This window comes from Triturus cristatus, chromosome 6 (assembly GCF_964204655.1).
Source record: "Triturus cristatus chromosome 6, aTriCri1.1, whole genome shotgun sequence".
Classification (NCBI taxonomy): Eukaryota; Metazoa; Chordata; class Amphibia; order Caudata; family Salamandridae; genus Triturus; species Triturus cristatus.
In genome coordinates, this window is record NC_140589.1 from 1,669,376,917 (window position 1) to 1,669,404,533 (window position 27,617).

The 27,617-nt window shown below is 41.0% G+C and overlaps 1 protein-coding gene across 1 annotated transcript in view; it reads left to right on the top strand.

Moving 5' to 3' along the window:
* SYT14 (synaptotagmin 14) overlaps window positions 1-20,486 on the top strand; it is a 486,478-nt gene extending 465,992 nt beyond the window's left edge. The window contains exons 6-7 of the mRNA XM_085609382.1: window positions 14,450-14,506; window positions 19,540-20,486. Coding sequence (XP_085465508.1) covers window positions 14,450-14,506; window positions 19,540-19,853 — 371 coding nt within the window. The 3' untranslated portion in view covers window positions 19,854-20,486. The remainder of the gene's footprint in view (window positions 1-14,449; window positions 14,507-19,539) is intronic.
* Window positions 20,487-27,617: the final 7,131 nt, after the last annotated feature.

Genomic DNA, 27,617 nt, shown 5'->3' on the forward strand with positions numbered 1-27,617 from the left:
CATCCGAACCGGAGACCCGGAGTTGTGTGTCTAGGTTTCGCAGGCTGAAGGATCAATCTTGCTAGGTTCCCAGGGCTCCCAGGCGCCAGGAATCGCGCTGCCGCAGGATCTCCGCCTCCGAGTAGGTCTCCAGCGCCCACAGTCGCAGCTCCGTATCGACGGCTGTATCACACCAATATCATTTTTTTTAGGATCGCCTGGGACTCCGGCCCAGTCCCAGTCAGGATTTACGATGTTATTGGGGCGATCACCCCGATTAGGCAGGATAAATGCCGGAAATAGAGCACGGCCGGCAGAGCTTGCTTAGAAAGCAGCCATCTTGCCGCTCGGCTCGGCCACGCCCCGGGTTTCCTGGCTAACCTTGATGACACAAGTATAGTGGCTGACCATGTGTATGTGTATGGTGACATAATTTCAAAGAAAATAGACAGGAAAACAGTTATGCTATCAAAGTAGAGAGGGATTCCATACTTAATCAAATGACTTCAAAGCAAAAGTAAAAGATGAACACATTCCTTTTTGGTCTAAGCCCACTTTTGACAGGTGTCTGACCTCTGCTGATCATTCATTCTCTGGCTGTTAGACCCCTCGCTAACAATCCCCCTTCGATACCAAGCTCCACCCTCAATCAACACCCCTTCTGGAATATAACCCGCACCCTCAAAATGGCATAATTTTGGGATGACCACACCACTACCCTACATGCCTCCTCAGCAGAAGATCTGAGTGATCTATGAATTTTTTCTCCTACAGTAAGTACGTTTTTTGCCTGTGCCAGTGGGGTCAAATGCTGATCCCACACAGGATGTTTCTTTGAGACGCTCATTTCTAGGCAGAGCCAGTTACATACAAGATTTTGTTACTATAAATATTCCATTATGAGGGTTTAAAAAGAAGAAAACTTCACTGAAGTGGTCACAAGAATTTGAGAGAAGTTTCACAAAAATCAAACAAATCATTGAAATTGCTGCTGAAATGGCCTACTTCAATCCAAAGCTTCATATAGAGGTTGTTGTTGTAGCTCAGTCGGGTTAGACACTATCCTTGCACAGCATAGCTCGAAGGCATATTGTGGCATATGCCAGTATAAATTTGTTCCAGACAGAACATGCTTACTCACAACCTGAGAATGAAAGTTTAGCTGTGGTATGGGCTTTTCCAGAGTACAAAAACAACAAGAGTGGGGCCAGAGACAATGACAAAACGGCAGAAAGAGTCACTCTTATTTGTAAAAAAAGAATCCTCACTCACTAACCTAGTTGGTGACATGCTTCTTCATTGGGTTCCCACCAGAGAGGCCGAGTGCCTCTCTGGTGTGCTTCAACACCTGGTTACAGCGGAGCGATTTTATTTATAGTGACAGTGCGAAATGTGAAAGTGTGATAAGCTAAAATTGTCTTTACCAATCCAAAAGATTTTACTTGGTGGAGTGGTAAGACAAGGTTAAAAAAGTGAGGTGGATGCTAGACCCGGTAGATTGGCCAGTCACATCACTGCATGGTAGGTAGAAATGGTCTACATGTTTTAGCCTCCAAAGTGCCAGTAGCGAGGCTTTCTTCAGGACCTTGTGCCACGGCAGTATGCACTCGCTAAGGTGCACCCTAACCTGTGGCATATAAATGACCGCACAACTTACGGTTACCGGACCACCTTCAGAATTGCTGATAGCATCGTTACTCTGAAAAACAAAACACACATAGAGACAAGTTTGCCAACAAACAAAGTACATCTAGTCAACAATTTAAATAAACTGTAGTGCGAGTGACACTCTTCATGCCGCTATTAAGTGCTCTTCACTCTATAGCCATAGGAATTAACTTGATATCCTGTGGATTTTTGTGCTCAATTATACACGCAAATGGTTATTTGGAACACCTATATTTTAGCAATGTTTCGAAAAACTGAAAACTTTGCCGGTATCATAGCGTCTTATCGCATAAAGGTAACAAAATTGAACATGACTACTAAAATAAACACACGTGAATGTGTGATTAGTGGCATCTGAATAAAAGTTCGAAAAAAGGGCTGCAGATGGAGAGCAGCTGGGCTTACATGCTGCGTGAAATAAACTCACGCCATGGATCCTGGTGGGGGCGGTGGCTTATAGTCACACACTAGAATAAGAAGTGAAAGTCCATTAGGGATAAGGCACAAGATTGCGGGATAACCAAAATATTGCCCCTATTCGCCCAAGTACTTACTACTCCAAAGTCAAAAGCCTGTGTGGCACCTGAGCAAACCCAACAACAGGATCCCGAAGATTCCTTGGTCCTGTTCCAGGCTGCTTAAAAAGCAGCACTCACCGCATCGAGGACGCGGAACCTGTGGCACCGGATAGATGACGTCACGGCATTTTCATCTGTGCCCTCGGCGAGCACTGAGAAAGCTGAACTGCTAACCGCAGGAGCGCCGCGGCTGGTAGTTCACAAAAGAAAACCTTATGTGCCCCGATTTTACCAAGCACACGAGTATAGATGCCGCCTACATGACTATGGCCACATTAAATGGATTAGTCTTTTAGCGCTATTTGAAAAGACGATCGTATGTTAAAGAAAATGTTTGTTACAAAAAATATATATGTATTCAGACACCCAAGTTCAGATGATGAGCAACCTTGATAATTCACCATCGCATGGTACAAAAAAAATACCCGTCTGTCTCACAGAGCCTAGAAATAGGGACTACTATGTGCCACATCGTATTAGCTATAGCTGAAATAGGGAATGATCCTACAAAGGGTGTCCCTGGTGTACCTCAGATCTCTACCACTCCCATAATTTCAAGGGGCATTGAGAGGTGGCACAGTGAAACAGTACAAAGGATGTTAGAGGAAATGAAAATCCCACTAAAATCTCAAGGTGATTAGTATGTTACTGGAAAGTCACTGTCACCGAGAAAGGAGGCTGCTTATGATGGAATAATCCGCTCCCCCAACGTTCATCGTTTTAATACAGAACCCCAGGGGATGTTGTCATTAAGGCCATGTCTGTGTGTAGAGAGGCGGTAGACCCACCACTGCTCTTTCTCCAACAGCACTCTTTGGGTGTTACTGCTTGGTTTTATTTTTTCAATGACCTTCCAATGCAAATCATTCGTTGTATGATTCATCTGAAGGAAGTGCTCTGTCATCTTGGCGATACTTTTTCTGCACGGATGGTGCTGCTATGTTCACATATGCGCTGTTTAATCTTCCTAGTCGTCATTTCCAAATAGGGCAAGCCACATGGGCATGTGATCAAGTAGATCACGTTACTAGAGTTGCATCTCTGCGTCCATGTCTTGTCGGGTTCCAACTCCAAAGTTTTTGTCATGGAGGTCAGGTGGCAAACACGACAATCAGTGCAGGGAAAATTCCCTATTATGTTAGGTAGGCCCCATGCATTTAGTACAGATGGAACAGTGTTCGCAGTCAATCTCTTTGGGCGAGTATGTACTAGGGAATCTCTCAAGTTTCTGGCTCTCCTAAAAGAGAAAAGGGGTTTGTTCCATTCCCTATTGTTTGTCGACAGTATCTTCCAGTGCTTATGGATGGATCTCGTTAAAGCATCGGAAGCTACACTGTATGTGGTAACACAAGTCAGAGGGACTTCGCTAGTCTGGTTCCTGTTATCCTCCAACAATACATCCCTGTGTTGATTTCTAGACCGTTTGTAGCTTTTCCTCAAGATTTTTTCGGGATAGCCACGATTGCGTAGTTTGGTAGTCAACCCTGCTGACATGCTGTGCATGGAAATCATCAGCTCTGCTACAATTTCTCCGAATGCAGAGATATTGCCCATAAGGGAGATTTTCATGTAGTGGGATGAAAACTAGTGAATTCCAGAAGGTTGTTCTTGGCAGTCGGCTTATAGTACTTCTTGGTAGTAAGACCACCATCCTTCTTCATAAAGGCCACATCCAAAAAGACCATTTCCTTCCTGTCAGTGGTGTACGTGAATTTCAAGTTTGGATCGCAGGTATTAATCCATTCCAGGAAAGCCATCAGGGTCTGTTCCGGTCCTTGCCAGATGACAAGGATATCATCAATGTACCTTTTCCAGAAAGATATACTAGATGAAAAAGGATTGTCAGCCGACAGGATGTATCTCTGTTCGAAATCAAAAACATAGAGTCCAGCTACGCTTGGGGCGAATGTACTGCCCATACTTTTCCAGAGTGCCTATACAAGGTCAGGGTACTACATCCAAGACGGTGGAAGCCTACATTAATTTCATTGTAAAATAAAATCAAATACGCCAGCTGATATATTGTTAGCCCAGATCGTCACTGCCACAAGTCATGGTGAATATCTAAAAAACTAAAATGTTAAAAGTTGAACTGTCCATTACTCAAGAAGGAGTTATACTGCGAGGGTCGAGAATCCTGATCCCAGAGAGTCTCTGACAGAAAATATTTGAAATAGCTCATGAAGGACATTGTGTTAATGCTGCCACCAATAGAGCTCTCTGAGTCCGAGTTTGATTTGCATATTTAGAATAGAGGGCTAAAAAGGAACTCAAGGCCTGTTATCTATGCCACTACCTTTCTACAAATATTACTCAACTCACTCTCTTAACATGTCAGGACTCCATAAGCATACAAGGGAGAGAATAGCCATGGACTTCTTTGGTCCACTCGATAATGGACATCATCAGATGGTATTTGTGGACGAGTACTCATATTTTCCACTAATAGAAAATCTCCCATCCACAACTCGCGAGAATTAGTCTCATTTAGAGACTAGATGGCATTTTTGCGACATGGGGCTTTCCAGCCATTTTGAAGTCTGATAATGGCTCGCCTTTTATCAGCGAAGAAAACAAGGATTTCCTAGAGCATCTAAACATAAAGCATCAGAAGAGTACACCTTTCTGGCTGCTGGCCAACTGACTCAGTGAGCGTTTTATGAGTATGCTAAAGAAAGAAGTACAGCATGCAACTCTTGAGAGGCTCACTTTAAAAACTCTATTGAATTCTACCCTACGAGCCTACCGTTCATCACTGGACCAAAGGCAAAAGTCCTGAGACTTTGATGTTCAGGAAAGCAATGACAGCCAAATTACCTCAATGGACCAACAAAAGAGAAAGGAATGAGAACATAACCTGTACAAAGAACTTGGTTAACAAGCAGAAAATGAAAGCCTATGCAGACAAGAGGCGACATGCAAAGACCATCAAGTTTAAGAGAGGAGATCTAGTGATCGTTCAGCAAATGCGAAGAAGGAAATATGATACTCCTTATGATGCTGAACTCTTCCACGTATTGTCCACCATTGGAGACATGGTGACTGCCAAGCGTCCTGGAAAGTCTGTTACCAGAGAATCTTCTCATCTTCAGCATTTGATTAATCGGTCTTATGTTCGAGATAATGAAGGAAAGAATGAACATGAAAACTCAGTGACTACTGTTAACCTCTTCATCGTTTTTGAAAATCTCGGACTGTGAAGATGACAGCTCCCAGTAACCAGATCAGGTGGAATAATTAATGCACCAAGAAGGTTGATTGAGGAGACGTATTTGTACATACATATACACATGTATACTGTTCTGTAAAAAAAGTAATTTTTAATTTTACAGAGAGAGAGATGTTGTGCCTTGTGAGTTTTATGACAAAATCCTTTCGGCTCCTAATATAATCTATAGAGCTGTGACACAGGTTTCAGATCAGAATGCAATGAAAGCTTGTTTAAGAATGTTGAGTTTGCAGTTACACGTAGACAAATGAAGATGTGTAATTCTAAGCTCTGTATGTGGCATAGTCATTGGTGGGTACCAAGGCTGAAAAGGACACAACACTTCTGAAGGATTCCTTCTTGAGCTATTTACAGACTGGGTTTTTAAAAATAATTTGTAGTAATATTATTCCCTAGTGCCAGATGTTACTGCTGAGCTCCAGCTACTGGTCTATGGTTGGTTTTTATTTCTTTATCAACTTTTTGAATAACATTGTAAACATACCCTCAGTCATAGGCTTCATTTCCCTATTTAACATAAGGATCAATCAGTTATAAGACAATGATAAGTATATGGTCAACATTAAAGTCCTCCAGGTCAGACAGTCATGTATGGTTACATGGTTACATTGCTAAACGGACAATAAAAGCCAAGATTACACTCTACAGGATATTGGCTGTAGCGTTGCTCGTGAGGGAGGTAATGGTTCATGGTTGATGATGCAATGGATTTGATGTAAGGCATCTTGAGTGCTGTTAAAGATGCTGAATATGGAGTTGCTGAGTTTTTTTGGTTACTTTCGAGTTTTTTGGCATACAAATCAGTTTTAAATTATCTCAATATCTTTAGGGTTTAAAACGTAAGACAAATATTGCAGACAAATGTTGGAGGCAGGCTTTCATTCTAAGTGTCTTTGCTGTTTAGAAAAAGGCTTATGATGTGGCTGTAAACAAGTTATTTTCACTGAGGCACCCTAAGGCCAACAGGGAGAAATATTTTAAGTGCTTTATGTCTGCTGTGAAATCCAGATCTTGGTCTCCATCAAATGGGAGTTTGCTAGAGAGGAAACACAAGAAATACTAGAGGTAAAGATAAGTATTTCAGGAATACTTTACCTCCTCTTCAGCGGAGTCCATTTGATCATAGGAAAGCTTTCACTTTAGAGTTTAGTTGCCCTCCAGTGAGTGCAATCACTGTACAAATTCAGGCCTTACAACATTCTATGCTCTGCTAGGCTGTAGCCTTAGGTGTTTCATTTTGAGCAGCTATGGTTCACCCATCTGGTAGTAGGCAAAATGGTGCACCACGGACTGTACACATGGTTAGCTCAATGGCAGGCTTTTACATAAGGTTGCTGTCACTGCTCCAATTAAAACAATTAAGAGGATCCAGACATTGGATCAGGTTTGTCTGAGATTTCATAAGACTATGTTCAGTGCCAATAAATGGCATATCTACACAATGAAGGTCATTACAGTAGGCAAAGGCTGTTAAAAAGTTAAATCATGGGAAATCAGCAATCATAATAAGTCAAAATCAAATAATGTATGAAAATCAAAATAAGGTCAGTCTCTAAAGGAAGTAGCAGCATGGGACCGAAGTAAAGTTAAGCAAAAAGACTGACATAGAGTCTGTCTTCAAAGAGTGCATCCAAAAACTAAGTAAAATTCAATAGATAGACTAATATAGAATCTCCACAGTTAGGAAAGCATTTTTTGGGACAATGCCATACTTTCTCTTTATTTTATACTGAATAGACTCTGCGCTAGTCTGTTTAATTAATATTAAGAAGTCACACACTCGGTACGATGTTTTATGACATAATAGGGATGGATTAACAAAAATATATTCACTTAAACCAGACATTTTTCAAATACACAAGACACATCAAATAAAATATATCTAGCAAACACTTGCTGCTGCATAAAAAGGTGTGCATTGGGAATGAAGGAGATGACATGTATATAATACAGACTTGAGCAAAGGACCTAGAATGTTAAAAAGACAGGAACATCCTGAGCATGGCTTCCTCGTGAGGAACACGATTTAATACAATTACTTTTTTTTGTAAAATAAACATCACCGCCAATGATGCTTCTATTTCCTGATTTTCTGAAATGGAAAAGCATACAGGGAAATACATGCACATTGAAAATGCTTATTCACATAAAATAAAAGTGCACCTTCTTTCTGCAAATGTGAACGATGTCAGTGTAAGCTTTTTGAGACCTAGTCAGGCTAACTTAAACACATCTAAATTAAGTAATATTTTCTTAATAATAAAAGCACTTTACAATGTCAGATACAAATATTGGCAATAATGCACAAAGTTAACTTATATTCATTTATTGTGATAGCAGGCAAATCAAAATGAACATGAACCAACACAATCTCTTCATACTATGCATTCATTAGCACATACATATATGTCATGCTACTAGTCAATGGGTCATAAGTGGTGGTAATTGGTAACATTAAAAATAATAATGGTTGAGGACTTGCTCTAACACCCCCATAGAAAGTTTGATGTGTAATATACAATAGAGTGGTGTGAGTTTGGATCCTGATTGGATCCAGCATCACTTGGATTGGACTAGGAAAAGTCCGGGAGGAGAAGCTGACAGATGACTTAATTTGTTGACAATGAAATCAGCACTAACAACACTGTCTCTTATGAAGCAGCTGAAAACATGACTTAGGAGAGGGGAAAAAACCCTTTTGGGAGTCCTCCATTGTATTGCAGCAACCAGTATTGAGCTAAAGTATGTGAGATTAAGACTTTTATTTATTAGTGTGAAGTATCAGTTCATGGTGAAAGTCAGAGCAGGCTTTGGTTGTTCAGCTCATAGCATCCTAAGAACATTGTGACCTCTGTGGGGCAGCATAGTGAGAGTCAAATGGAAAACATATTGAGGTTATGTGTAAGTTTCACTAAACAACACAATCATATACTACAGAACACCACATGACGGATAAATTGGCAGTGCAAGTGCTTGGACTAGATGATGGACTCCATAAAACATTGTATTTGGAAAGGGTTCTACACTGATGCCCCTAATAATCAAGGCAGGTGGCATGCAGACTCCATCAAGATAGTGTTGTTGTAATTAGGATGTGAGTGTAGTCGAAATGGTTGTGGATTGTCAGAACCCTTTTCAGAGGGCCATGGGGTAGGGTTTACTGGGCCCCACTGTGGGAGTTGTGGCCTTTTACTCCTGCTGTCCCAGGGCCTGACTTTTATAGGCCCTGAGTGACTGGGTCAATTACTATCTTTTCAGCACTTGATTCTCAGTGGTAGTGAGGGCCAAGCAATCCAAGGCTGTTGAAGCGAAGCTAGGTGTGCAAGGTATGCGAGGGGTAATATAGCTCAAAATGTCCATAGTGACCCCAGTAGTATCATTGTCCAGTCCAATACTTTCTTTTAGTAAGAAAAGCAGACCTATTCTACATGCAAATACAGCATACTAAATAAGTCACATAGAATCTCTCTTAGGGCTAGCGCCGTAGCACTGAATGGGGTCATGTTCTCCCTGCGGCTCCTGTCCCCCACTCCTCCTCCATGCTTACCAATGTGTCTCTGGTGGATCTTTGGAGGTAACCCTAGAGGTGCTGCCCACACTAGCGATGCATATCAAAGTCTGGGTTTGACCTTCAAAGTTTTAGCTCTTCGGGCACTAATCTGCTTGCACTGCATCCGCCTGTCGTCAGTGGACAGTGTGCTGAGGCAGTTGCAGACAGCAATGGCTTCCGTGCGCTGCGTCTTCTTCGTCTTCACAATTCCTGCTGGTAAGTTGGTGGAGCAGCTGCAATGAAACAGGACCAAATCTGACCTTGTGTTCAAGTTCCTCCTCTTGTTAAAAGGACTCCTCCAACACAGGTGACTGCCCCAGTGGTTCTAGTGGCCCCACTTCTGACATTAGTGAGTCACATCCATGGGTGATAGGCAAAACAAATCAGATGCATTGGGCAATGGACCCAACTGTCTCAGTTCCAATGGGCGATGCCCTAGGAGTTTCAGTGGAAACAGGTAGCAGCCCCAATCATCCATGTGACCGCCCCATCGCTGTTTGATGCACAAGACGCACAACTTCACATAAACCCAGCAGGAGTTACTGACTTTCTAGTAACGCCAGTCCTGATTTGGCCAGGCGCCTCGTATTCTGCTCACTGGGATCCACTAATCAGGATCCTCACTGAGCCTCACTAACACGATGCCCTCTCATGCTCCTCCCTGGGCACACTGGTTTTGGCAGACAGGCAGGCAGGCAGAAGGCTGATGCTCTAGGCACTGGGCCTTCTTGGGTGATGGCCAATCTCTCAGCTGGGAGACTAGCAGACCTTGGTCCCCACTCCTGGTTGCAGCAGCTGGAAGTCTTAGAGACCTTCTTTCTCCTTTTCCCCTGAAGAATAGTGTTGGTGAACAAAGTGTGGGAATCAGGCTCCCACCTTTATAGTTCAAATCCAGAAACATGTGATTTACTCTCTAAGCCTTTGGAATTTGGATTGTGAGTGGCATCTTGTGTGAAGTGTTGTCTCCTCTGCCTGGTCCTTTTCTAAGGGACAGTCTACCACAGCAGGGTGGCTCCAATCTGATTAACTCAAAACACAGACCAGGAGAGTAACCAGGAATCACACCGAGCTTTCAGCCACCCCTCTCAAATATCCCTCATAGAGGTTCAAAGCCTAAGCCTTCGTCTCTGTCAATATTCCCTAGTCCACAGTGCCAACCTTATCAGTCTCATACCTCCCTCACATCGAGCCCAGGCTCCACTGACCAGTAACCCTTCCTTGAATCAGAGACTTGATGTGCACAGACGATCCTCTGCTCCTGTTCCTCTAGTGTATGTGTTCCTACCCTAGCCATCAGGAATGTCAACAATTCACATTTTCAGTCTGGTGGTTGCAGTCCTCACCACCATTAGCCTCTCTAGGTCCTGGGCTTCCAAAATAGAACCCACAGGCCTTCATGTTATGTACAATCTCCCGGCACACACATATCCCAGCATGCATACGCAAGTACCATGTACTATCTGGTGCTACACACAATCCATGCAGGCCAAGGTGAGCTAAGTACAAGGCCATGGAACTTTAGACGAGTGGGCTGGTAGGGACCACTCTAGTAACCCAGGTAAAAGGGCCTGTTAACACTAGTGGTCCTATGAAATGCAAAACGGGTATGCTCCCACCACCGTCCTCATGTCAGTAAACTCTAGGTAAGGGTAGTAGCCCTCTACCACCCTGAGGGTATCACTTGATGCGCGCCTCCCTTTCCAACAAGACTGCATTATCATCAGACGGGTCTAGGTCACGGCGCACAAAAATGATCTGTTTGCACCCATGACCTAACGTCCATTTGTCCAAATCTCCATGCAGCTGAGGCACTCGGCAAGGGTGCACACCAATCACCATGCCGGGGACCTTTTGCCCCAATATTGACCCAGACAGTGCTTCGTCATTAAGGGGTGTGATCAGTGTGCTTACCATAGAGTCAGAGAGGCTTGTGTAGTAGAGGTGAATCGTTTGAAAGGTAGGGGATCAGATTGGATAGCAGCAAACCCCGCCCATCACTTGTGCTGTGATATCATTTTAGTAGTATCATATTCTATAGGCATTCTGAAACATAATGTTTTAATTTTGCCTCATGATGAAACCATGTGACAAAGTAGTTCTGAGCCAATGAGCAAACATCAAGTAGAGCTGGTACCTTGACACAAAGGGCTGCTCCATTGCAAAGCACTTATAGTCACCCAAGAAGGATTACTGTGCGGTCACTTTAGTACAGCATCCCGACCGATCAGTCTCATGTAAAGGATCATTTTTTAAATCTTCGAAATACTGCACTTGGGGTGTCCCATCAATACTGCCACCATACAAATGCCAGAATGGCTCACAGACTTGTTTGAAAGTAGTCTTGCTAGAAAGATTACTAGGAACATATTGTGAAATATGCATGCTGAAACCACACAGATGATCCATGTCGTCTAGTGCCCATGCTTATTGTTGCAGATTTTAGTCACTTCGAGAAATCAAGAGTGCACTTCAAATCGGGAATGGAATATGCAATATAAGTTCATTTCCAGTCCTAATCACCTTGCCAATAAAGCACCTTTGAACACTTTCCAATAACTAAATCCTTCATTTTCCTTTGCACAACCTGCAACCTCTTACCCTCACCTCTGATCACCTGTGTGCATTATCTAAATATGTCTGTTTCTTTTTCTTCATATTACAGTTATGAGTGTGTTTCTTCTACAAACATTCCTAAAACTTAATTTTCATTACTTTACATTTTATGTTGGTGAACTTTGCTCTGTTTCTACAGATTGACCCCTAAGCCTGAAAGAGAGGCATTCCCCACTTGTATGTAGCAGACAAAGGATCCACTTCGCTGTGCCTTTATTGTCTGCTTCTTTGTCATGCCTGCACTTCAATTCCCACAAATCCAGGTCTAGGAATGCCTACAACTAGATTGGCCAGAAATAATATAGATAAAAAATAAAGATAATCTCACCACATCAACCAGATCTGGTGCTCCGAAAAACCTTCCTTAAGTCTGGTGCCCCTAACATTCTCCTCCGTAACTGTCAAGCATTCGTGTACTTCTCCTACCCCAGTAAAAAATGGGATGGAGTCGGATCTCTACACAACAAAACCATACCTAAAACTTAGACTTCTCTGCTTGATATTTTAAACTCACCATTAGTCATCTCTTCCATCTTGCTCAGTACTGAGTTACTCTTCAAAACCTATCACTGCCCAAATCTCTATTGACATCCGAAAGGCTCTGCTTTAGGCTGTCTTGACTTCTAACTCTACATAATTTCTCTCAATAATGCTCTCTCTTCAGCCAGCTTTTAATAAGACATCTTTGCATTTGACAACCAAACCTTCTGCAGAGTCTCTTCGCTTGTCTAGACCGTACAGGCCAATATCACTGACAATTTCTTTCTCATCCAGCACTGGGTGACCTTGACCTATGTGATGCTAAGCCTAACATGTCCGATGTGTTGCTCATGCTCGTATTTCACTGCTGTTCTTTCTCCAACTCATGCACTAACTAACTCCTAACTTTGAGCATGAGCTTGAGGGAGGGCACTTTCAAATAAATACAAACAGGTTCCTTTGAGAGTGCATGCTAGATCAAAGCGGACCACGCACTTGCTCAGTAGTTCAGCAGCAGAGGCAAAAAACTAAGACTCCTAGCATTCAAATGGAGCACAGTTCCTCAAACAACACAAGTGCGCCAATTGATACCTACTGCAAACAAGCATTTACAATGCAATCGGTCTCGCCTTTGGGACCTTATTTGTATTTAGCTATGCAGCACATTAGCCTGGGTGCTGAAACATCTACTGTTCTTTAACATGGATGGAAAGTAAGCACCAAACTGTTTATTGCCTTCCAGCTGGAAATGGTATAATCCAAAGCTCTGTTTTTTAATATAAAATCAGGGCCTCCGGTGGTCATATCACTGAAAATAAAAGATTTGAAACAAATATTATTGTCTACTGGTGCTCGTGGAAGACAATTTGTATGGACTGGAATCTAGAGAATGCTAAAGTGATTCTGGTATTTTACTGACCTCTGCTGGTCGTTTTCTATCAGAAAGTTAAGTAGAGGCAGTTGCCAGAAAAATAAAAATAAAAAAGTCCCTAAGCAGAAAGCAATTCTGTTATTTTACTGACCTCTACTGGTCGTTTTCTATCAAGACAGTTAAAAAGAGGCAGTTGAACAAGCAGAAAGCAATTCTGGTATTTTACTGACCTCTACTGGTCGTTTTCTATCAAGACAGTTAAATAGAGGCAGTTGAACAGAAAAAAACTCCCTAAGCGGAAGCAGACAAGTCCTAGGGCTGATCTCCAGAGCCCACAAAGTACATACACATATAAGTATATACTAAAGTATATACAAGAGGTCTCGAATGTTCAACCTAAAAAGTAGCCTGGCTCGACCTAAAAAGTGCCACATTCCTTTTGTTTTCAAATTTGCTGAAGCTGCACCCCATAATCAGTAGGCTAAAGGCAAGTGAAAGATCCACTAATATAAAGGTAGAAATATAACTATTGGCCATAGATCTTGAGAGACAATCTGCTACGCCGATTATGGCAGATGTTTTCCCATTTGCGGCCTGAAAGCAAGAATAAGCAAAAAATGGTTGTATGTCAGAATATTGACTATAAAAATATCTTGCTACAAGAATATTGTAGGAAACATATTGACAACCAGAATACAGTATAGGTAAATATATAGAGGTAAGTATAGATTTACTATTCTTAACTCCACATATACCTACCTTTTAGATATAAATGTTGTCAACGCACATATATGTCACCATTCTTGATTGGTGACCTGGGGTGACAAAAGTTTACATTTCCAGTGGATTGCATGGTTGGACTCTGACAGAGTGCTATCACAACCTCCGTTTGGTCCCAAAAGGCAAGTATGGCAATCTACACAAGAGTTCCAAGAACACTCTGAAAATTCAGCTTGTATCCTTAACTAGGAATCAGATTAAAGCAGTGTTACCTTCAGCTAGAATTTTGAACCAATTTTGAAGGTGACTGGAAATAAAGGTAGGAAGAATATCAAACGCAACGACTGGATAGCTCTCTGATATTTTGTTTGTAAAAATTGAGTATATTCATATGCTTAATTCTGATTTTGAAACAAAATGACACATTGATTTCCAGCCACTGCTGCGTAGCATGTTACATTAATGCATGTTTTGTCCAGTGTTTCCGTGAACTATGTGAATAAATCAGCGAGATACTCTAGTATCAGTATAGTTTTATTTTTTTGGTACGTATTGCACAATGGTGTTAAAGAATTATCATTCCATTCCAGTTTACCCAGTTACCCTCTTGTTCTGCCCTCTATGAACTGATCTGCTTTGTTGCCTTGTTTTTTCACTCCAGTGAAGTGTTTCCTCTTAAACTTTAACCTTTAACCCTGTCTCCCCCACTTATTGACATCTGATCATTATTTCTTTTACTGCTTTCCACCCCCTGTTGTCAGACGGACTGTTCTGTTGTCTTAAACACTTGATAGGTGGACAGGTTTATATAATTCGAGGTGAGTTCCCCTACAGGCTAACTTGGATGTTGTCTTTTTCATACACAGGGAAATTTGCCAGCAACAAAGCTGCCCACATTGTTGGTTGCCGGAAATGTACATGTTATCTGTCATATTCAAATACAAATGTGTGATAATCTCTGAATTGGACGGTGGTTTTCAAAATCCCAAAACACAATTGAACACATAGCACTCTGAGCTGATTAGATTTGCTAGAAAAATAGGTGCAGCAGCGCATATAGACACTAAATATAGGTTTTCCCCTGAAAAACGTGTGGAAGGTAAAGTCATCCACTTACCCCATTATGACCCTCTTTTTGCCTGCTGCACGAACTACGTGATCTGCAGAGATTCTGGACTTCTGAGTTGAGCAGTATATTCGCCCACCTGTAATTTTACCCTTGCAATGCTACCAGGCAGTAACTGCTGAAATGTGGACAGAAAATACAGGCATGCTTAGAGTGGGGCCCTTGGTGTGCATGGGTTTAGTCTTAACAGTTTAGTTCTCAAGGCACAATTGAAATACCATGAGACTTTCGTTTTTCTGTAATAAAAGCAGTGGGTACCAATTGCATTTGCCTAATATTTATTTATAAACACTTCGAAATCTAAACAGTTCTTGATTTTCATTTCAAACCACTGACAGAATTATTGTTATAATAATGACCTAGAAAATGCATATACAAATGAGCCGATTCTGTGAATTAGTTTCATATAATTATCACTTATACCTGCTACCTAAATAGGAAAGACCTCTAAAATGTAACATACCTACAACCTTTAAATGACCAAAATGTTGGTTTTCCTCAGTGCCATAGCCATAAACGTAGTACAGATTTGTAAAGGCAAAAGACGAATCTTCACTCATATTCTCTCAAAGGGAATTTGTTTCCTTCACCTTTCCTTTTCTCTTTTCAGATTTTAATTGCTGTCTTTATATTTTCGTACTTCTCTTAGACAGATGCCAATTTAGTGAGACTTCAACTAATCCTCATTTCAAAAGGGAAGTGGTAAAACTGTTTGCCTAAGGAGGTGGAAGACTAAATACATTCGTGCTTAATGTATTAAGTTTGTAATTAGAACAAAACTGAGGTCAAAGCCTTAAATTCTGTTTTTAAGTGTCTAATCTCTTTATTAAGAGTCAAAAGAGGAAGTTGAGGAGCCTTTCTTTGGACTAATTGCCTATCTGCAAGTTTTAGAAGACTCCTTAGGACCGAAAGCTACGAGTTACATTTTACATTTCTTGAATGGTGGCCTTTTAAGGTCTCAGCTACAGGCAGCTTTAGAGAAAGACCTATTGAGTTGAAAACCCTGCTGTGCGCAATACAAGTACTTATAGTGGCCTTTGGGTCGGTGTATTTCTCATTATTGGTTGACATTCATGTCATTGCTTGCTTCTTATTTGATGGCTTGCCATACTCTTCTTGTATATACTATCCTTTTGATTGGATGACTTTTATCCTTCCGCGACTGACATTAGGGAACATTTCTTTTTCTTTTGCTTTCAGCACCAATAAGGGTGCATGTGTTTTCTTGCTTTTTGCCTTGTGTGTTGCTTCCCCTTCCCACATCCCAACACTCTTTATGTTGTACCCACAAGCTTTTCCTTTGTTCTCCTCACTACTCCTCGTCACTATTTGCTTATTTTTTTTTCATTCCCCCACTTCTTTGTTGCTCACCTGATCCTCTCTTCTCACTCTTCTACAAGCCGCTTGGCACCATTAAGTTTCTACCCCACTCTCTGTTCGGTGCCCGCCCCCTCCAGCTTTTTTTCTCTTTCCCAGGCTCAGCAGCTGCAATTTGCTATCAGGTCACTACTCTCCAGACAGTGAAGCCGTGTTGCATACTTATTTCTTTTTTTAATTTACTGCTCCAAGATGGGTGCCCACTTATTTTGCACAGTATTTTAAAAGTAAAAAAAAAGGCCCATGCCAGTGTGATGACACATAAGTGTGCAAGAGTGGCGATGCAGAAACATGTATAAGGCATACATACATCATTCTTTCTTTTCTTATTCTTTTGGTTTTGCCGAAGCTGTTCCACATTGGCAACAACCCTTTTTTTTACTGATTCTCTTAAGCTTTGGCAAAGCCAAAAAGGTCAGTAAATGCCTTTCAAAGGTGCAAACTATTCACTTTTCCAATGCTTGTTCTCATTTGAATGCGTACATGAAAGTTGTTAAGACACTCACTTCAACCCATAACTGTTCCTCACCAATATTATTTGAAACCATCTAGCACCTATAGTAAAAGATGGGACTGGATCTTCATGTATCCGTTTTGAATGCATAGGATGAAGGGCTAGATGGCTCCAACCAAGTGGTATTGAATAGTAAACATATTTGTTGTCCTGAAAAAAGAGCAGTACCTTTTCGGCCTTAAATTAGTACTGAAACCAGTTGACCCAAGTCACCAACTGTATAGTTGTACCTGATTATGAAGTTATCTATGTTTTTAACCATCTCATAAGATATGCATAGGAAAGTTGTCTGTGTCCAATTTGTCTGTAGGCATTGTAATTCAAGATGCCCATGATGGGTTTGAGAACAGAGAGGCCTGAAAGACCAGACATTATTCAGGACCTTTATTAGATCCTTAGCATCACATAAAGGGTTTGAACTTTACTACCAGACAATATGATAATTGGGTATTTATTTAATACCAACTAGTGCATGTTGATTTGAGACATTTGCCTGTTCTTCTGGAGACTAATAGGGACATTTAGACCCTGGTCAGCGGTCTTTTGTTTTACCAGGGAAACGTCTTTTGCAGTACTGAAGGTTTGCCAATTGGGCCCCATGTTTAAAGCGCCTGCTCTACAAATATTTTTGTATTAAAAAAAAGTTTCCGTTTGTTTTCTCCATATTAAAAACAGGTACATTTTCCCTGCCTGTGTCTCCAATGTAATGGATGTATCTACAGTGGACAGGGAAAGTGGGGTCAATTAGGAAGGGAGTGAATACAAGTAAAGTGGGACCCAAACAGATTCTCTTAAATTCAACTTCTTACTCTTTTTATAAGGGTATGTCTTTGTTCTTATCTACAGTATGAAGTAAAAGTTTTAATAAAGTTTTGTAAAATAATCAAACATCCGACCTCCATCCATCGACACAAGGAGCTGGAAAGCTACATGAAAAAGTACTGACTTCAGTGCCTCAAATAGGGATCAGAAAACCTAATCTATTTTAGAATTCCCCATCATGAGCTCACTAATAATGTCTAACTCGCATAAATCTCTCTTTTTTCTACTGGACCCTCTTTACATAATGCAGGTTGCAAGTTGGAGCCAACATATATAAAGGAGCTTTCGGACCAAATTTTAAAATATTTAATCGAAATTTCTTAATGGTGAAACCACACCACCTTGCCATAACAGTTCCAAGAAAAACAAGCAAATGAATGGTGAATGAAGAGGAGACTTGCACAAAGAAATGCTATGAACATAAGTACTTAATCAAATGGCTTTATTGAGAAGTTGTCAAGTGGGATACTCTGTCACAACAAGGCAGATTTTCCCACTGGTGTATTACAAGTGCCATAGGTTATAATGCAGGTATAAAATAGAAGACGACACATCCATCACGTTTGTGATGAGTTGCACAACAGAGATGAGGCCATTGACCACATGGCATTAAAAAGTAGTACTCCAATACTCCAGGTAATATCTTGTATCTTGACACTGTAAAAACATTTCTTTTTCAAGTCTTGCCCTCAATATCTATAGGGGCCATCTTCAAATATTGTATCAAAACGTTAGACAGCCAGAGGTTTGGCACACTTGAAATTTTTGATAACACCATTAGTGATCCAGGCAATGTCATTGTGGCAATGTGCTTTATGAGCAGCAAGACTAGGATATCCATTCCAATAGTGGGAGGTGTAGCTATTAACCCATTTACTTATATTTCCCCAATCCATAACATTAATTTCTATGAGGTCCCGCACTTATCTCTATGAAAAAGGTTATGAACTGAAGAAAAACATTTGCAAAAAGCACTAGAAGACATAAGTAAATTACATGCATGAACATAGCTTAGGCATGCCTGTTGAGCTAAATAAGTCAATGTATGTTCTTTGACACAACAAGAGTATTTTAATGTATGTTCTTTGACACAACAGTGAGAATGTCCATCATTTTAGAAATTTGAAGGAGTGTAGGTTCTAGTGAATGAATACCGGATCAGTCAAAGACAAATATCTTGTAACATCACAACAGACGGCATGTAGTGCAAAACATAGATCAAAATTGATAGTTAAAAGTAATATGTGTGCTAATGATATAAATAAAATGTTTTTATAGTTTGGACAAAAAAGATATATACATTCTGTAAACGTTCTTCAGACATCACTTGCCCATAGAAATAAGGACAGAAACTCTCTAAAAAACGAATTGTACAGGATTGTTGATGTTCACTCAGGTAAAGTGCACACAACGCTGTCAACATGAACACACTGAAATAGAAATGCAAAAACTTAGTTTACAATATGTACACATACACACTGCAAATAACCAACCGCATCCATTCAGAGAATTTGTTTAGTTCCCATATTTAGTATGTGTTCCATTCTAACCTGTCTTGATGTTACCATAGCACTTTCTTTGTTTATCTTACGTTTGGTGTTTTCATTCCAGCCTCTTCATATATTTCTCTTTTCGGAGAACTCAATGGTCCGCTTTAAGTCTTGTGGCTAGTTGAAGCTTGCTCAATGTCAATTATTCTGTAAAATTCAGCTCAGTGTAACTAAATCTAGTTTACCGCAGGATTATGTAGTATACCATAGTATTATCTCTTACAAAGTATGTACAAATTTACAACCCAAAAAGCAATCTTGTGATAACGGAGCTGAATTGTATGCTTCAGAATACATATTTGATCTGTAAATGTCTAAATTGCTACTAGTCAATCGATTTCAGTTAACATTGGTATACGCCATATCCTTCCATGTGAATGCATTATAACAAACACAAAGCTGCACAGCTGCTATAAACTTTATTTGGGCTCATCCTTCTAAACATTGTTATTCACTTTGTAGATACCTATGTCAAGCTAACCTTGCTGAACTCCATGGGTCAGGAGATGTCCAAGTGTAAGACATCCCTTCGCCGAGGTCAACCAAACCCATTATACAAAGAGACCTTCATTTTCCAAGTGGCGCTGTTTCAGCTATCAGACGTAACTCTCATACTGTCTGTGTACAATAAACGTAGTATGAAGCGCAAAGAGATGATAGGTTGGATTTCTCTAGGGCTCAACAGCTCAGGAGATGAAGAGCTCAACCACTGGACTGAAATGAAGGAGTCCAAAGGACAACAGGTATGCAGATGGCACACATTATTGGAATCCTGAAGAACAGTGAATGACAGGGGAAATCAAGGCTCATTGGGAGTACACACATGTCTACGTGGGAGTCTCCAACAACAAGAACCTGCCTTCAAAAGCACCAGATTCAACATTCCGCAGATAGAAAATGCACAACAGACAATGGAATGTCAGACATGTTATGCAACATCTTCAGCTGTGGTCCCAATATTTATATGACAGATTCGAACACACTAATCTGTGGTGACAGACAAGCTAGGAATTCTTCTCAGTCTTTGGATAATTTTTCATTCGTGTTCGAAATATTCTTTTGTAGTAATCGAGCATTTTATTAAAAATGAAAGGGAGTATTTTTCTTTAAACTCTTGAAAATGCCTGCCAAGATGGCCGCCTTTCCTGTGACCCACTGTACTGTGCAGCCTGTGCTTGGGCTACTGGCATGATGTTTGTAACAAGGGGCTCTTCCGGTATGGAAAGTATGCTGTAATCTTACACATTTTAATTGTGTCTCTCTGTTTATTTCAGTACCTTTTACGAGGAGGGAGTTGGTTATGTGCCTACAGGTAAAATACCTTTTCTGAGGTGAAAGCGAAACAAAGTAATCTCTACGTTTAATCATTTGACAAGTGTGTGCACAAGGAACAGGGTCTGCAGATTAACACAGTTCTGTCTTTTTAACAAAAGTGCATCGACTGCATAACTTAAACATAAATGGCCAGCTTCACAAAGCATTTTCTGTGAGCAAATATTGCTTATTGCAGACTGAGGTGTGACTTACTCGTGAATTTCCAGGGGTATTTTCTACCAAAAAGAAGCTTTGCGACTAACAGGCCTGAGTATGTATGTCTTACTCCTGAACATTCTCAGGAATTGGACCTAAGACAGTGGTAAGGCACATTCGCTTGCAGAAAATGAATACATCTCCTTTACTGAGTGCACTGACTGCTAACTCCTCTGATGTTTTGTCGTGCGTCGGGACTCATCGGGGCCAAACTGTTGCCCTCGTTTCCTTGAAGTATTTTATTGAAGGAGTTCTGAAAGCCTGTGCGACCCCTGTTGAAAGCACTTCTAATAACTCTTCTAATCCGCCAAGAAAATAATACCGTGACCAAAAACATATTCACTGATCAATTTCTCAAACATTTTTGTACTGATTGACAGATTTTTTAGATCATTCCAGCTTAAATGCCATTAGATGAATAAATACTAGACCTTTTTCATCAGGTGATTAACTTCTCGAGTGAACTGTCCTCCCTCCTCCAATGAAGGCACCTGGCACAGGTGGACTTGAATATGGGAACCCCTGACTGCCCACTGCAAATGTTTGGTTAATACAGAAATCCTGGGGTGCATCGCTTAAAACTACTGGTCTCATAGGTCTGTACATTTATTACTTAAACGGAAGGCTTTCGACTTCTTTTTCGTTAGTAGCAAATTAGAATGACGAGCTTTCTGTTTTTCTCGTTAAATTGTGGATAGCAAAACTGTTAGGCGTGTTTGTACATGGTGTTGATTCAGCAATAAATGCACAAATGTGCTAAAGCGAAAGAGGAAGTAGGCCCAAATAGCGCACTTCTAAAGGACCATGCACATCTTAGGCTCAAGTCACAAAGGGTACCTTTGCAGCAAATTCTAAAGCCCTCTAAGATATCGTTGGTACACCATTTTCATAAAAAAGTGCACTGGAGCAAATCTGGAAATGCAAGTTCTATCTTTGAGGTGGTCATGCACAAATGAAATTTACCGACACTTGGTCGGGTGAATCCTCATCATGTTTCAGACACCTCCAGTGCATCTTTTTCTGATTATAATATAATACTATAAGTAGGGCTCCCGGTTTTATGGTAATTTTTTTTAAACATTTCCGTCTGTATTTATCCATATTTATTTTTGGGCGTTTTATTGGTATCTATCCGTATCTATTTTATGTTTTGAGACTAAATGGAGTTGTAAAATTGTTTATTTCCACATTTATTTAACTGATAAAGATGCACTCTACTTTGAAGCCTATGGCGTTTGGGAAAATTAAGCAGCCAAATATAACAAAACTCTACACCGACAGGTAAATATTGACATTATATACAAATATATGTGAATATATACCCATATTTAAGGTAATCTGACCCTGTTTTTAAATCCCCATGATGCCTATCTGCTTAACAGTTTGTCTGGAATTCATGAGGGACAACCAGGCGAGGCACTTAGAGGAAGTACAATTTTGTGTATTTTTCCGCCTTTAAAAATACATACAGGCTGGAAATAGACTGTTTCTTTCTCTTATTTATCTGTAAAAGTCAATAAAAACGGAAAACTGGAAACTTTAAATATAAGACATATACGACAGCTGGTGTAAATATCATATGTTAATGGCAACTTCCTGTGAGCTCCAAAGGAAATCTTTGTGACCAAGGCTTATTACTCGATCTCGTGCTTGCAGCCCGCTTATTGACATGAAGGAGTAGGGCGCCACCTCTTTTCTGTCTCAAAAGACAGCCCTGTCAACTACAAAGCCCTACAGTGAATAGTTGGGCTTCGGGTTTTCATCCGACTGGCCTGTAGCATGAACAGGAACTTTAGTCTTCTCGCTCTAATATTAAAGCCCTTGCCACCAAACTATTACCAAGCAAAAAAAAGTGAAGACATTGTTCAGATGCGTGTGGGTGTTAACCAGGGTCTAATAATGTGCATACATTTCAGGACGTATGCCTGAATGTTATTCACATTGCACTGACGTACGTGTAGGCAGCGTAGCACCGCCTTTCTAATATCTGGCAGCAGCAAAGATAATGGCCCATATTTATGAAGGTTTTACATCGCCCTTGTCCCATGCATGGGGATGCTAGGGTGAGATGTATCAAGCCACACAAGGTAGCCTTGCATGGCTTGATACATCTAGGGTAATGGAAGGCAGTGCAAATCGCTGCATTGTGTTACTCTGTGGCAGGAAGGCGTTCCATGGGTGAAGCATGGCTGTTCCCTCGCATTCACCCATTCATTCTGAAACAGTCCCTGATTTATCAACACTGGTAGATTTGGGAATGGGTGAGAATTGTATGCCTCCTCACCAGAGGTGCAACAAGGAGAAATATATTTATTTCTCCTTGTTTTTAATTCTTTCTAAGTGCGCTGCCGAATGCAGCACACTTAGAAAGGGGAAATTGCCTCTGAGGATTGTTTTTGTGCAATAAGGTGCCCCTTCCTTCACAAAAACAATTCCTGCTCTGTGATATTAAACAGTGGAAAACGACTTGTAGCACATTCACAACAAAGTGCCCTCGCTCCATGATGCCAGTACTTCCTGCTGAGAAGCTACGTTGGACAGACAAAAACATGCACACCTTTAGCTTTTGACCTTTCCTCCTATCCTCTTGTAATGAGAGATGATGCATATTTTTAACTAAATTTGCACACTATGCATAAAGGTTTATTCTCTATAGGATACACATTTTCAAAAAGGAGGATTAAAGCAAGAAAACTGGTATTCCTAAGTGAAAATGTGCATATGCATGGCAATGTGCTAGAGTCCTCTTACATTGGATGATGCACACAATTCATTACAGTTTGGCACCAGGTAATAGCATTGAGGTCACTGATAGCCCGAAAAAACTGTGACTGATTGTTAAACATTCACCCATCCTTACATCACACACATTTCTCAAATGCACAAGTAGTAGTAGGTGGATATCTCACCACCAGAAATACAATAAACATGCATTGGCACAGCCAATAGGTCTGGCTTTGGCAAGCACGCAAGAAGTGTCCTGTTGTCCAAGCAAATCAGCTTTGTCAAGGAAGTGCACTTTTTTCAGGCAGTTGTGTACAAGTGCTCAATCTAAATGCCAACGCTAGGAGTGCAAGGCAGCCAATTGATGAGGTGAGCTGACCCTTTGCCCAATACTGTAATGGAAAGGAGCCAAATCTGAATGACCCTTGAACAGACCAGTGAATGAAGAGGGCTAAGCAAAATCTACTCTATGCATATGTTTTTATTCTCATTGATAACAACAAGGTCGGTGAAACTTAAAAACAAGATGTGATATCAGTTAGTAGTCCCAAAGATGCACATTGGCAGATGTAATTAATCTACGTAATAACACGTAAAGGAAAATGTGACTCATTACACTGATTGATGCTTATAATTTCAAGTTTAAGGCACAGTGTTTTTGTGGTAACTATGACATTAGAAGACTTGGACAAGAGGTGGGTTTGCCCTATAGTGTGTAGAATGATCAAACACATAGCCACAGTATTCGTAGTGGTATTGCATTTGATTTATTGCTCCATGCCAAAAGTGAACACCCAGAAGGAGGGTAAGGCATTATAAAGACTGCTGTTCTCTGTCTTTAGAATTGATAATGCTATGATTGTGCAACAGGCCCTCCTGTATCATACAATCCTTATTCATCACACTATTTTTCCCCATCCTTCTTGCTAGCAGTCAGCATAAGCACTTTCTGAACTCACTACCTGCCCACATAGTCTTCTCAAAGCACCTCACTTACAGTACAGCCCACCTAACCATCCTAAATCCCTCACAGCATATTTCTGTTTCTCTCAGAGAAGCAGCAAGGAAAGGATAATGTCTCAAGGTGCAATGAAGAGCACAAGAAGAGGGTGGGAGGAAACTCCTTGCTGATCTTCAAGGAATCTCAGCTTGCATGTAGGCACAATTAATAGACCCTACAAGATTAGCCCTCTGATTGATTAAGTAAAACATACATTTGGTTTAAGTCACTAATATTTAATACAACCATTATTGATGGACCCAGTCACTTCTATCGGTTTCCACCAGAGCTCTCAGTTCATCAAATTCTGGAAAAACAAAACTTTTAAAGTTCATGCTACCAACTGCAAATGTTAAAAGACTGTTAGCTTTTCTATCTCAAAAGGGCTAGCTCATGGCTATCACTGCTTTTTTAGCCTTAAAAGGACACCATTATTTAAAAAAAACATGATATAACCTAATGGTAAAAGTAAGTCCTTTCTATCAATTATATATAGATTAAAATGATTCTGCCGACTCAGCAGTACTCTCACACAATTATGCCACAATCACCGAGGCTCTCAGACAACATTCTGTAGAAAGCAACGGGCTACGTTCAAGAATTGCCCTTTATGTAAATTTCTTAAAGAAGAGGCTTAAGGAAGTTACCATAATCTTTTTAGACATTGACATGATACAATAGACCATAACCAAAGCCCTACTTCCCACACCACAAGACTGTTAATCACCCACCAATCCAATGGTAAAGCCCATAAGAACACCATGGGCAACTTCAAAGTTAATCCCTATTGTCCTCGTTTGTCTCAATCTTGTAGACCTGCAAGCATGATGTGGCCCAGAGTTACCCTTGCACTCATCCAAGTAGAGACACCAATTTGAATCCCAGCCACATTGTCATTAAGTACATTTTCAAATTTCTGAAACTTAATATATAACGCTAAGGCCTCAGGAGGAAATACCCCTCAGCTTGTAGAAAAGAAGACTTTAGATCCTAAGGCCTCTTATGTGCAAACAGATGAAAGATATGTTTAGTTTATCATATACAGGGGCGGAGTGGGCAACCAAAAGTAGCCCTGGCAAAAATGCTCAAACGAGCCTGCTGCGTTTGTCTCATTATGTTATGTCTCCATCTGCATGGCCTTGCGTCACCTTTCACCCCCAAAGGAACTTAACGCAGCGCTTTGCTCTGCCTTATGTTATCCTGCGTTGGTGGAGCACGGGTGGGTGGAGCACGGGCGTTTCCGTGAATCCACACATGTATTTGGATGCAAACTCAGATTAATGGAAGTCAGTAAACCTGGGTTCGCACCAAAATATTGCGCCTACCCGACATTGGCGTAACTATGTCAAATATCTATATTTCTCCTTGTCACTTCCTCTTTGCATGTGTTTTGCATTCTGAAGCACAAATACAAAAAGGAATACACCTCTAAGTATTGTTTTTGTGTAGGAAGGTATGCCATCCTGCACAAAAACTATCCGGACCACAATGCATGAACCCTTGCGGCATAACACAAGGATGCCTGTGTTGATGCTAGGCTGTCGCAAGCGCACCAGTGTAAGAAGAGAGCATAAGTGCGCCTTAGCTTAGTAAATAATGTGCTTTTCTGCTTTCTCCCTGTCACGCAAAACAACTTGCTGCGTGACGTGAACGTTTAGTAAATCTGAGCCGACAGCTCTATGCTTAGGTTGTACTCATTCACCCAGATCCAGTGTTGAGTCCCATTGAAGGGGGAAAGAACTGCAGCCATGTGCACCAGCTCTCCTTTGTTAAAAGAAATCTAATAATGACTCACTTCATCTGCATTCTGTCCATGCCCACTCTTTTAAATCAGGAAATACCCTGCAGGGATTCAGTTTAGAGATCTTCTCTGTACAGGCTATTAATGTATTCAGGGATTGCGTCACAGAAGCATGAAGAATTAGATCAGCTGTGCACCGTGAAACAGCTCCTGCAAGCAGACCCCCTCTCTGACTACTCAGTGGGCTCCCTTCAATAGCCACGTTGATCCCAACATAATTGGAATCTTTTTCAGTCATCTGTTGTGAGGAGGTTCCAGCTGAGGACTTGTTGGTAGTTGCAGACTGCATTCCAAATAGGCTGATTGACTGTTGCACTTGGTTACTACACACTCTTTACATTACCATAAATGTATTCCTTTGGATTTTTAATACCTTAGAGGTCAGCCCTAGAACAATAGGGAAACTCACTTTAATCTTCGATTATTAAGCAAACCCTGCTCTTTAGGACAAGAGAAAATAACGTTTTCAAAAGCGTGCCCTTACTATTAGGCAAATAAACTTCCTTCACAAACCGGTGCAGGTTGGTTAAAGTAAAGCTGTTAAAAATGAGATGTGCCCCTCTCTGAGTTGGAGGCAACATTTCTCGCTGGTTATGTCTGCTATACTTGAAGCCCTCTTAAGACCTGGGAGCTGCTAAAATACCATAATGTAACAGGCGCTGTGAGAGTCTATGCATGGCATACCATTAATCGGGGCCAGATGTTATGAATGCCATTCTACTTGCCAAATATTTAGGCCTCCTTTACAATATTGTGGCATAGGGCAGTGCCGCAAGCCTTTCTGCTGCGCTGTCCCACGTCAAAAGAAAAGGGCAGGAATGCGTTGTATCTATGAGATACGGCACCTTCCTGTCCTCTTTCACAGCGTTAAAGCACAAATGACTGCGCCAATGCAAGCACCCATGCAGCATAGTGCAAGGGTGTCTGCATTTAAATCAGATTGTTTTTGTGTGGGAAGGGACACCTTCCTTCACAAAAACAACCCTTACACCACCCCTGTGGAGGCGTAGGCTTTTGACACATTCCCAAGTTTAAAGCATTTGTACATCTGGGAAAGTGTGCAATGCCATGGGTGTTACGCGGGAGCACCCACTGTAACGCCCTGGCACGCTTCCCCACACACTGTGAGGCAACGCAGCAACTTGCACTGCATTGCCTCACACCATATCTACGAGGCCATGAAAAGCCACGCAAAGTGGCTTTACATGGCTTAGTAGATATGGGTGAGCCCAGCGCGCCACAGGAACACTGTTAAAAGTGACATTCCGGCGACTCACTGGGCTTGTAAATCCGCCCCTCAGAGTTCAAATACATCTAATTCGACATACAGTCCAAAACTAGAACCAAGAACACACTAATGAGGCAAACATCACGTTTTACAAGTTATCAGAACCTCTTTGTCCGAGGCAGCAAATAAAGTCCAGCAATAGTCAGTTTGAAACCCAGTGGTGCAGGCATCAATTATTATAGTAAAGCAGGCCAACA